This window comes from Littorina saxatilis, linkage group LG9 (genome assembly GCF_037325665.1).
Source record: "Littorina saxatilis isolate snail1 linkage group LG9, US_GU_Lsax_2.0, whole genome shotgun sequence".
NCBI classification, from domain to species: Eukaryota; Metazoa; Mollusca; class Gastropoda; order Littorinimorpha; family Littorinidae; genus Littorina; species Littorina saxatilis.
This window is the reverse complement of record NC_090253.1, coordinates 36,490,687-36,503,220: the sequence shown is the minus strand read 5'-3', so window position 1 is coordinate 36,503,220 and position 12,534 is coordinate 36,490,687. Positions and strand designations below refer to the sequence as shown.

Here is a 12,534-nt window from a genome sequence, read left to right as displayed (position 1 = left end):
CTGACTTTTGATGTAGAGTAAAAGATTGGGTACTACGTCCATACCTCATGTGAGAACAATTATAACATACAGAAAGAAACCTCGAGACAAGGAATGTAACCATCTTGTATTCAGTAGCTACATACGGTACATGTATTTGTTTTATTTTCAAAAATGGAGTCTATTGAGATAAACCTATACACACAAAAAAGCTAATAATAATGTTTACCAGCTTTCTTTCAGGAAAAAGACACCCCAGAAATGAAGACAAAGGGGAGGGTACGAGTATCTACTCTCAAGAAAAATTTGCTGCACCCCCCAAAAAACCCAACAACTCACCTTTCTTAAGTTGGCAGCTCGCGCCGCCTCAGAGGCCATGATGTGCGCTGTTCCTGCCATCACCTCCTTGACCAGAGCATGGGGCAGGCGGACCGCCACGGAGTCGATGGACTCCAGCTGGTCCACCGTGGCCGTGCGCACTGTCAGCTGCTTGGGGACGCTGCCCTTGAAGTCGTCCCCGCTTAACACCATGTGGTCATCTGGTAAAGAGATTCATATGATATGCAAAAGAATGAGGTTGAAATTTGACATAAGGTAATGTCATTTTTCTCTGAAGATAATGTACAGATTACTTTATTGACTGTATTTAAGTGGATTTTTTTTAAGATTTGTGCTGAACAGTTCAGGTACAAAATATACATCTTCTTCAAACTGAAGTATAAAATCTAGATAAACCCTGAAACAGCTAAGATAAGAAAAGATATGTTCTTCAAACAGTTTATGAAGTATAAAATCACAAGAATCCATGTACGTTTAGGATGTGAAAGATTCAACCTCAACCATGGTTAGTTAACATGAGGGGCATTTTAAGGAGATTATAAGACATGAATCATCTGCACAAACAGTCAAGTCAATTAACCCAAGTTTTCAGTCAACTGATTTTCTTTCCTGCCTTTTACAACATCACAGATTTGCTAGAACACCAGGAAATAAAAGAAAACAATAACTTCTCCCTCACCCGTCTATTCACCCAAATCTACACAAATAAACACAGCAATATTTTGATGAGGAGAAAAAACAAAATCAGACACAGACCCCATACAAGCTAATATTACAAACTGAACTCACTGGTAGGCCCCTTGACCTCTTTGATTCTTCTCCCGTCAGCATAGACGACGTAACCCGTGACAACAGCACCATTAGAAAACCCTGAAGAGTTGATAGTGACCGGCAGCCATGTAAGGAGTAGAGTTCCCTCCCTTGGACCAGCCTCTACCTGAACGTTGAGCGGTGGATCAGGAACACCTGTTACATGCAGTACCAGTTCATTGGTTAATTCTGCTTAGATGATTGGAATGAATGAACATATACTGTATGAGTTGAAGCATATAGCAAAACGTCTGTGACTCACCACACAGTTTGGCTTGTTATTCACAAATCGTCTGGCACTTTACAAACAACTGCATATTTGCTTTTTACAGAATTCTGTCAAAAGGAAAATTTGCAGTATATACTCAACATCTCCAAATACAGACCACAGATATTAAATCACACAACAGATTTTGTAACTAAACATTCATCTTTTGTATCATCTTGAGTTAAATTACTTTCTCTTCCACCTCAGCTGATCAAGCTATTATATAATACAGGAATACAATTTATCTGAAGTTATTTTATCAGTATAATTATGTGATTGTGAATTATACAACCTAGCACAACTATTACTGCAAAGAAAAAAATCTGAACAAAGTTGAAAAAAAAAATATGGGGGTTTCTTACAAATTAAGTTAGAGGGGAGTATTGCAGATGAAAGAATAGAGGATCATTAACTTTTCAAAAGAAAAAAAAATATATTTGAGAGTTGTCTCCAAATACTTACTCCCACCAACAAGTGTTTTGAACTCTATATTACAAGAGACTTTGTCTTGACTCCATTTGTGTCGCTCCCCATACGTGCCAGACGCAGGTTTGGTTGCTATGGTAACACGATATACTGAGGCAGGGTCCAGCCCTAGAAGAAACACAAACAAAATCATGTCAAGAACATGTATCACTACAGAGAGGAGATGAAACTCGTGAATTAATTGCTGATGAATTCTCGGATTGAATATTGAGATATTCTGTGTAGATATTTTCATCTCTGTGCTTCCTTTTTCTTGAAGATTGAGAGAGAGAGAGAGAGAGAGAGAGAGAGAGAGAGAGAGAGAGAGAGAGAGAGAGAGAGAGAGAGAGAGAGAGAGAGAGAGAGAGAGAGAGAGAGAGAGAGAGGGGAGAGAGAGAGAGAGAGAGAGAGAGAGAGAGAGAGAGAGAGAGAGAGAGAGAGAGAGAGAGAGAGAGAGAGAGAAATAAAACAGAGGAACCATACAACAAAAATTCAGTCTCAACAAACATTAAGTCCTCACAACAGAGCAAGACTTTCATACCTGACAGCGTGTGTTGACATACACCGGGTTTGACGACCTTGAGCTCTCGCCCATTGAGCAGAATGGCGTGGGGACAGTTGCTGTTGCCGGGTGTCCAGTGGATGCATGCCGAGCTCTGCGTGACATTGCGCACACCAAGGTCAGAAGGCACAGGCAACACGTCTCGACCAATCAGCATGGTGCACTGGCTGTCCTTGGACTGACCTTGGTTGCTCAGGCAACGTACACTGACTCGGTGGTTCTGTTGCAGCAAAGAAAATATCACCTTTCAATGAAATTCACATGTTTTTCTTCAGACGAAGAGCAAGGTTAATGAGTGCAGATTATGCTGAACGACTTTCAGCTCTGCTGCAAAACAAATACTACATCTTTCATCAGGAACAAACTCCTCGCATCTTCCCATACAGATGTTGTGTTAACTTGCATGGCCTTCAGCTGCAAAAATATTCATTATGCATGGTTTTACCTTTCTAAATCACAACAGACAGTCAGAAAGTCACACACACAAATCTAAAACACACACACACACACACACCCTTGAAAAACAGCAGCATTATGACAAGACAAAACACACAGATCTTACATTACTCTGCGAAACAAACAAAATTTAACACAATTAAATTACCAGGTTAGCATCCACATCTTCCAGCAAGGCTTTCGTCCTCTCGCTTCCTTTCAGGGTGGTTTTCAAGTTGCCGTCCAAATAGATGTGGTAGGCCTGGATAGCGCTGGGATCAAGGCCATGTGGAGGTCGCCAGCTGATCAGCACGCTATTTGTCAACTGTCGCTCTAACACCAAGTGCTCGGGATGAGGTACCTCTGGAAACATAAACAAAATATTGAGATCAGTAACAGGCAATGTATCAGTTGAACATTGGATTTTCCTTCTATGAGCCATATGAGTCAGTGCCAATTAAAACTCATATTTAGGTGGCTGGCCGAGACTATACAAAATAGTGCATATTTTTGTGCACTCAATATCGTACGTAAAAAATAAAAGGAATCATACTTCAAATGGATCGATACACGAATGTTATTCGTATTCTTGACCAAAATATGACATTTAACACATATCTTGACAGTCATAGTTCACCTTGACTGGAGAACAATGTGTGTAAATTGTTTTATTTCGGGCAAAAATACAAATAACGTACAATGTATATTACTTTTACAACAGAACATACACTAGACAGAATCTGCAGGCCTGAACAAGATATTCACATTTTGTACAAAGCACAACACTCACAATGATGCAACGATCATTTAAGATCTCTTATATGGATGGTTCAAAAACAGAATAAGACATTTGAAGACTATAACTGTGCACCTACCGTATGAGTTGTTATTGTTGTTGAGTATGTTCTTGTTGAATTGACCGTTGATACCATAGTTCTGGTCAGTCATGTCTTCATTGTCACTGTCCAGGGGACTGGGCCCTGGCTCTGTGGCAAAACAGAGAAACAAAAGGGTTGCATTAAAACAACTCAAAGAGAAGACGAAATGTTCATGTAGCATTGAAACCCTAATCCCACTGGCAGACATACACACCAAAATTTCACAAAATTCTGCCTATCATTTCTCCAAGAATACAAAATCGATCCGGAGTAAGTAGCTATGACAATGGAACCCTCCTTTTTAAACATAAACAAATCTGACAAAATCAGGTCTTAAAAGGATGGAGTCTTAAAATGGAGGTAAATTTACAGACATTATAAACAGAAAATCTGAAGAAAAAAACACAGGATCTTTAAAACCAGGGCCAGGCATCAAATCTTAAAGAACCCTTTGCAAGTTTCATTACTCGGGCAGCTAAAATGCAAAGTCTGCCACTGAGGCTGTGAGTTAAAAAAGAAAATTGCAGATACAACGGTACTGCACTGAAATGATAATCTCTGGACCAGTCAAAAGTGTCCTTACATCGCAGATGGCCCACCATGACAGGTATATTTTGGTCAAAATAATCAACAGACAACGGGATTACAGCGTCCTTTATAAGGAGGTGCCCTCTCGTCAGAGGGGCCTCACACTATGTCAGCTTACTTGCGCTAGTGTTGCTGTCATCAGTACTGCCTGTGAGTGCCAATGCTGCATGGAAATCTGCCAGGTCTTCATCTGAAAACAAAACCATTTTCACTTGCTATCAACAAAGAGAAAACTATCACCCATATCTTAAGAAAAAACAGAAGAAAACAAAAAGAAGGAAAGGAGAAAAAGCAGAAATCTGTAAGAAAATAGAACACATAACAAGAAGAGCAAACGCTCGATCGAGTCACTTTCGCAGTTCTGAATATTATATGAGGCATCAGATGGACAGGAAGAAATTGCTATTCACAACACAATGCATACCTGAAGCATACCTGTGACCTTGAAAAAGGTCAAAGGTCACCAAAGCAGACGTCAAAGTGTAGAGGTCACTGGGAGTCACGTTCACATAAAATTTGAGCCCGGTCACTTTTATAGTTTCCGAGAAAAGCCCAACGTTAAGTTGTGTGTTGCCGAACAGAAAAGGCTAGTTATCTCCCTTGTTTTTCTGATAACGTTCGTAAAAGGCTACAGATGTAAATACTTTGATGTAAAGAATAATCCTACAAAGTTTCAATCACATCCGATGAACTTTGTCAAAGATATAAAATGTCTAATTTTTCCTTTGACGCTGACCTGTGACCTTGGAAAAGGTCAAAGGTCAACGAAACCATCGTTAAAGTGTAGAGGTCATTGGAGGTCACGACTAAACAAAATATGAGCCCGATCGCTTTGATAGTTTCCGAGAAAAGTCCAACGTTAAGGTGGTGTCTACGGACGGCCGGCCGGACGGCCGGCCGGACAGACTAACACTGACCGATTACATAGAGTCACATTTTCTCAAGTGACTCAAAAAACAATGAAACATTACCGCTGACATATCAATTATTTCATGTTTACCTTTTGTTTGGATATAACTCCACCAAAATTGCAAACTTAATGATGCCTGAATATGAAAACTAAAAGTAAAGTCAAAGCATGACCATATTGTGCATCCGAGTATTAGCCCATTAACCTGGTATTTCTATGTCCAATAGTAATTCAATGTCTACACATCATGTTGATGTTCAACAGTGTGGATCCATCTCATTTCATAGTTGCATTTTCATTTTCTCTTTGCTGATAAATACTAATGAAACTTACCTGAGACTTTTTCAATAAAGTTGGAGGGGACCAGCCCTCTTCTGCCTTCAATCAGCTCCCCCTCATAGAACCCATCCTGCACATCATGTATAGCCCATTTGAGAACAATCATGGTGACAGTGCATTATCTCCTCATTTCCCTATATCTCACACACACATATATATATATATATATATACATATATATATATTGTTTTAACCTAATTTCTTGGTTAAAAATTGTCTACATTTCTAAATTCTTTCTTGATAAATTTCGTTTCCACACTTTGACCTTAAGTCAAAGAGTTTCCCTTCACAGATGTCCTCTTGGGATTGTCAGAAGAGGGTAGTCTCCCATGCCAACAGAATCTACCACTCAGAGAGTGGTTTGCTTCTTGGTTGGATACCATTGGTTGACAACTTTCGCCATATCTACCATCAGACCACTGATGAGACACATTAGTGTCGAAACACCTGTCTGGTCACACCTGGCTGGTCACGGTAGTAAAACAATGGTCCTCCTCTAGCTCTGGACTAGTTTCCTCTGTTGATACTCTCTCCCCTCCGGTAGCAGATTCTCTTTGGAAACTGCATGGATCCCGTCCGAGGAGGGTCTGATTTCCCCAAAAGGGCTGTCTGTGAAGGGACACATTTTTTTGTTTCCTCTCACTTTTGCTCTGCTAAGAGATTTTAACAAATCTCAGAAGAAAGTCTCTTCTGACTTTCAATTGTTTCTTTCACAACTAATCTGATGTTTTATATATATGGATTATATGGGAATATGGATTGAGCGTTGTCGACAGTGACCTTCTAAAAATAGAAACGGGAATATGGATTGACGCCACACGAAGGAAGGGAGATAAACGCTGAAAACACTGGAGAAGATAAGGAAGAGTTACTGGGAATGGATCCAGAGAAAAACCAAAATCGGTTCAGTGCTGCGCGCTGAGAGCACGTGTTGAAATATCTCATCGAGCAGGTTGTGTCCGGGGTCTACCTGAATATGCCCACCAAATTTGAAACAGATCCATCCAGAACCTTGGGCATGCATCGCGGACACACACACACACAGACACAAGTCGTATATATATATATAGATAGATATATATATAATTGGCGTCTCGCAGAATTACACGCCCCTGAGGAAGGACTGGCAACAGGTCGAAAATTTGGGCTGCCACTTGACATTCTTTGTTTGGCTTTTCTTTTCCTTGATTTTGTTATATAGATATATATATATCTATATATATATACGACTAGTGTCTGTCTGTCTGTCTGTCTGTCTGTCTGTCTGTCTGTCTGTTCGCGATGCACGGCCAAAGTTCTCGGTGGATTTTTTCAAATTTGGACACCGTATTCAGCTACACCCCGGACACAACCTCATCGATGAGATATTTCAACACGTGCTCTCAGCGCGCAGCGCTGAACCGATTTTGGTTTCCACCTGAGCTACCCGGGCCCCCATACCGACACACCAAAGCCGCTAGACCACATCACAACGCCAAAGTTCTCGGTGGATCTTTTTCAAATTTGGACACCGTATTCAGCTACACCCCGGACACAATATCATCGATGAGATATTTCAACACGTGCTCTCAGCGCGCAGCGCTGAACCGAACCGATTTTGGTTTTTCTGTTCATTTCACCATTCCCAGTAACTCTTCCTTATCTTCTCCAGTGTTTTGCGTTTATCTCCCTTCCTTCGTGTGGCTTCAATCCATATTCCCGTTACTACGTTACTATTTTTAGAATGTCACTGCGCTGTCCAGAACGCTTCCCTTGCACCCGTAAGTTGTTCTTACTGTCAAAGTGAAAAGGTCAAATCAATTTATAGCCACGCGAAAAATACATTGTCACCTATCTCTATATATTTATAGATATACATATACATATATATATACGGCTTCTCTGTGTGTGTGTGTGTTTGTGTGTGTGTGTGGGCAAAACCTGTGGATTGTAGAGTTCTGTTTGTGATGGGGTCTAGCGGCTTTTGTCTGTCTGTATGTTCTGGCATTTGAGAAGCCACAACAGATAATATAGGGCTAAGAAATAAGCTCTAAAATTCTCAATCCCGTTTGACAGGACTTCGCCTTCAAAGATGATTGTGTAACTCTTCCATATCTTCTCCAGTGTTTTGCGTTTATCTCCCTTCCTTCGTGTGGCTTCAATCCATATTCCCGTTACTACGTTACTATTTTTAGAATGTCACTGCGCTGTCCAGAACGCTTCCCTTGCACCCGTAAGTTGTTCTTACTGTCAAAGTGAAAAGGTCGAATCAATTTATAGCCACGCAAAAAATACACTGTCACCTATCTCTATATATTTATAGATATACATATACATTTATATATACGGCTTCTGTGTGTGTGTGTGTGTGTTTGTGTGTGTGTGTGGGCAAAACCTGTGGATTGTAGAGTTCTGTTTGTGATGGGGTCTAGCGGCTTTTGTCTGTCTGTATGTTCTGGCATTTGAGAAGCCACAACAGATAATATAGGGCTAAGAAATAAGCTCTAAAATTCTCAATCCCGTTTGACAGGACTTCGCCTTCAAAGATGATTGTGGTGAACCGCCACGCTGTCTGTCTCTGTCTCGCGATTCACCCCGGCAAAGCCGGGTATTCCTCTAGTATATATATATATATATATATATATATATATATATATATATATATATAGAGAGAGAGAGAGAGAGAGAGAGAGAGAGAGAGAGAGAGAGAGGGAGACAAAGAGAGACAGAGGGGGGATGGAGGGAGAGAGAGAGGGGGGGGGGGAAGGAGCGAGTAGGAGGAAGAGAGATAGACAAAATGACAGAGAGACAGAGAGGGAGACACAGACAGACAGACACACAGACAGACAGACAGACAGACAGACAAAGACCAGACCAGACAGTCAGACAATTAAATAGACACATATATAAGCAAGCTAGGTTTTAAAGAGGGGGAAGTCTGAAATTCTTTAATTGGTAAAAATCATGAGTGAATTTACTTCACAGCTTTAATCTGACCTCATCCATGTCCCCCAGGACGAGGACATAGTCCCCGGCGTTGAGCTGCAGCTCGGCCTCGGGGTTCTCATTGGGCGAGTACTCGAATGGGTTGTAGGAGTACTTGGCAACGTACACCTGGATAGGGCCTCGGTTGGCCAGCGCCGACAGTCGACTGTCGTTCAGCAACCCCAGCTCACTCTGAAAATCATAGTCAGATTTACCTCTTTTGTTACCTCTTAATGCTGTCTACCGTTGATAAAAATCATAGTCACAACCTTTTTAGTTACCTCTTAATGCTATCTGCGGTTTATAAAAATCACATTCCCAACCTTTTTAGTTACCTCTTACTGCTGTCTACCATTTATAAAAATCACATTCCCAACCTTTTTAGTTACCTCTTACTGCTGTCTACCATTTATAAAAATCACATTCCCAACCTTTTTAATAACCTCTTACTGGTGTCTACCGTCTATAAAAATCACATTCCCAACCTTTTTAGTTACCTCTTACTGCTGTCTACCATTTATAAAAATCACATTCCCAACCTTTTTAATAACCTCTTACTGGTGTCTACCGTCTATAAAAATCACATTCCCAACCTTTTTAATAACCTCTTACTGGTGTCTACCGTCTATAAAAATCATAGTCACAACCTTTTTAATAACCTCTTACTGGTGTCTACCGTCTATAAAAATCACACTCACAACCTTTTTAATAACCTCTTACTGGTGTCTACCGTCTATAAAAATCACACTCACAACCTTTTTGGTTACCTCTTACTGCTGTCTACCATTTTTAAAAATCATAGTCACAACCTTTTTAGAAACCTCTTAATGCTGTATCTTCTCACAACCTCTTTAGTTACCTCTTAATGCTGTATAACAATCTTCTCACAACCTCTTTAGTTACCTCTTAATGCTGTATAAAAAATCTTCTCACAACCTCTTTAGTTACCTCTTAATGCTGTATAAACAATCTTCTCACAACCTCTTTAGTTACCTCTTAATGCTGTATAAACAATCTTCTCACAACCTCTTTAGTTACCTCTTTATGCTGTATACATGTACCTTTAATCACATCTTTAGCCCTCAACTGGCAAACTAAGAGATGCATTAAAAATTCTCCTATAAGACTTTAGGCAAGCTTGTGTGTGTATGTCTTATGTCTGTCTGCTTGTCTTATCCTCCTATCTGTCTGTCACCCTGTCCAATCTTATGGGTGTAGGGGTGTTGTGTATTTTAGTGACTTTTGATTATTGTTGGGTGGAACTTCAAGAATAATCTATTATTTGTATTATTATCTAAGAGTATAATATAAATGATACCACCACCATCATTACCCCCCCCTCTCTCTCTCTCTCTCTCTCTCTCTCTCTCTCTCTCTATCTCTCTCTCTCTCTCTCTCTCTCTCTTTCTTTCTTTTTATCAGTATTGTAATCTGCATGTAATGTTATGCTCCGGCCTTATTATACTGAGTAGGCGCACGGTATGTTATATGTCCGTCTGTCTGTTATGTCCTAATGTTGTATATATATGTCTTGTATACTTGCCATTTACATATTCATTATAAATGTTGAAGGATGAATGATGATACATTGTAGACGGATGCATGTTATTGATTAAAAGCCCCACAATGATGTGCTTGGCAAAAAAAAAAAAAAAAAAAAAAAAAAAATCCTCCCCTGTACTGTAAACTTTGTTGTCAATCATGACAGATGCAATAATTTTCATAATTGATACCTGTGTCCACTGAAGCAAACAAAACAAAAGGGAGGGAGAGGAAAGAGAGCGAGGGGGAGAGAGGGAGGGAGGGAGAGAGCACTGAAGATCGAGAGATAGGGATGGACAAGGGCGGGAGAGAGAGAGAGAGAGAGAGAGAGAGAGAGAGAGAGAGAGAGAGAGAGAGAGAGAGAGAGAGAGAGAGAGAGAGAGAGAGAGAGAGAGAGAGAGAGAGAGAGAGAGAGATGTGTGCAAACAAAAGCACTTATCCCATGTTAAAAAAAAATTTGAACGGGTCTGTCTGGTGTAGTTGACTATATTATGGTTTACACAGGAAGGACGGTATCTTTTATTAAAAAACCCACACAAAAACAACAACAAACAAACACCAGTTAACATAGTCACCACTGTAACTGCTTACAGTGACACAATCAAAACCAGGGCAGCAACATCGGCCACCACTGCTCGCTCCATGTTCTTATCACACCACACACCGAAGTGTGAGTCTACACTCATCGTCTAGCACAACAGCTTCCCATGCCACAGTAGCATTATAAAGACACGCTTTCAGCTACCCTCTGGCTCTCAGCGAAACGTCGCACTTGTGCAAAAGTAGGGCAAGACGGTTGGAGTGTGGACGAAGAGGGTAAGAGCAAGAATTACAGACATGCCCATGATAGATGGATCCCTAAAGTTAACAATCCGTGATTTCATAAAGCTATGGTGATAAAAGATTAGCCCCTGAAATAAATCAAAGCCACGGGACAATCAGCCAAATGTACTACGTATACGTGCTCTGCTCGTGTTCAGAGCTCAAAACAAATTTTGCAACTTAAGGCAAAAGTGACCACACGAACAGTCTTTCTTGAGATCTTCTGATGAATATACTTTACAACAAGTGCATGTGAGTTAATTTTCCGTCAACCAGTTGGCGCAGCCTTGTCTGGGCTGTGTTTGTTAAATGTACACAGGGCTCTCATTTTACGTGTCGCTCATACTGTCATTTTGAGGAATATGAGCAAGGTCACTATCGCCTTAAAATGTCATCTCCCGACTTTACGGTGGCCTGTTTTCATTTGTAAACCTTATTTGAAAAACTGTTGTGATACAGCCGGAATAACAAACAAACAAGACGGATAACAACATCGAATAGATAAGAGACTTACCCTGGGATCCCTATGGCTCTCCATTCCGGAATCTTCCGGTTCTGCAACATAACAACAACACAGGTTCTTCATGGTGACTCCAACACAGCGCTCTCTATACACACAACCATTCACTGCCAGTCAGTCAACGTTGACACTCAGCAGCCTAAGCGCTGACCATGGCAAAGCTTCTGTTCACTTTTGGCCATTGCAAGTCATTCTTGCGTCCAATACTGAAAGCTCTTCTGCTGTTCAAGGTGAAAATCGACTGTTTTAGGCTAGATATATTTCACAGTTCTAGGAGACCAATATTCCACTGATCTAGTCGAAATGTATTCCACTGTCATAGGCGAGAGATATTCCACAGTTCTAGGCGAGATGTATACCACTGTCATAGGCTAGATATATTTCACAGTTCTAGGTGAGATGTATTCCACTGTTCTATAGGCGAGATATATTCCACAGTTCTGGGCGAGATATAATCCAATGTCCTGGCCAAGATACATTCCACTGTCCTTGGCGAGCTATGTTCCACTGTTCTGTGCAAAGTTGGACAGTTCTACGTCAGTGAAGTTCGCGGAAAATGTCACAGTCTGTATCCTCGTTACGTCACTCATTTCCAGTCATGTGTGTGTCCAGAGAATACATGAGTGGTCTTGTAAGCAAAACTGGACTCAAACCACAGGCCTTAGTCAAACTGTTCCAGGGATTGTCCCCGATCTGCACCAACGCTGGCTGAGCTGAGATACCTGCCTACCTGTTCACACTGAGAAAGTTACCAGACGCTTTTCCCTGTCTCTATGACAACCGCAGTATCTCCACACACCTTTTCTTTTAAATCACAAAACTGTCTGTAGAATGTTACGCCACAATCTTACACGTTCCTAACTTCGCAACTCAACCCTATTCAGCAACAAGATTTAAATCGCATCTTCCGACACTTACTACATACATACACCAGGACGGACATATAGCTTCAGCATCAGTCACATTTTGCCCATGTACTTTTCCTGTTACACCATCACTGCATTTCCGTTATTCGAATGGTATTCAAATCCCAACAACAAAATTTGCTCATCGTGCGCAGTATAAGAAGCTGTAATCCCAAACGTGGTTTGAGGCACACATGAAACGCAAGCA

At 40.8% G+C, this 12,534-nt stretch overlaps 1 protein-coding gene across 1 annotated transcript in view; it reads right to left on the bottom strand.

Annotated features, from left to right (window-relative positions):
• The window catches only part of LOC138975937 (RIMS-binding protein 2-like), a 208,044-nt gene that overhangs the window by 20,250 nt on the left and 175,260 nt on the right, over positions 1 to 12,534 (bottom strand). The window contains exons 10-19 of the mRNA XM_070348709.1: positions 11,416 to 11,456; positions 8,550 to 8,729; positions 5,568 to 5,643; positions 4,443 to 4,514; positions 3,734 to 3,844; positions 3,028 to 3,221; positions 2,403 to 2,643; positions 1,859 to 1,990; positions 1,108 to 1,284; positions 319 to 518 (exon numbers count right to left, since the gene is read on the bottom strand). Of these exons, the coding sequence (XP_070204810.1) occupies positions 319 to 518; positions 1,108 to 1,284; positions 1,859 to 1,990; positions 2,403 to 2,643; positions 3,028 to 3,221; positions 3,734 to 3,844; positions 4,443 to 4,514; positions 5,568 to 5,643; positions 8,550 to 8,729; positions 11,416 to 11,439 (1,407 nt within the window). The 5' untranslated portion in view covers positions 11,440 to 11,456. The remainder of the gene's footprint in view (positions 1 to 318; positions 519 to 1,107; positions 1,285 to 1,858; positions 1,991 to 2,402; positions 2,644 to 3,027; positions 3,222 to 3,733; positions 3,845 to 4,442; positions 4,515 to 5,567; positions 5,644 to 8,549; positions 8,730 to 11,415; positions 11,457 to 12,534) is intronic.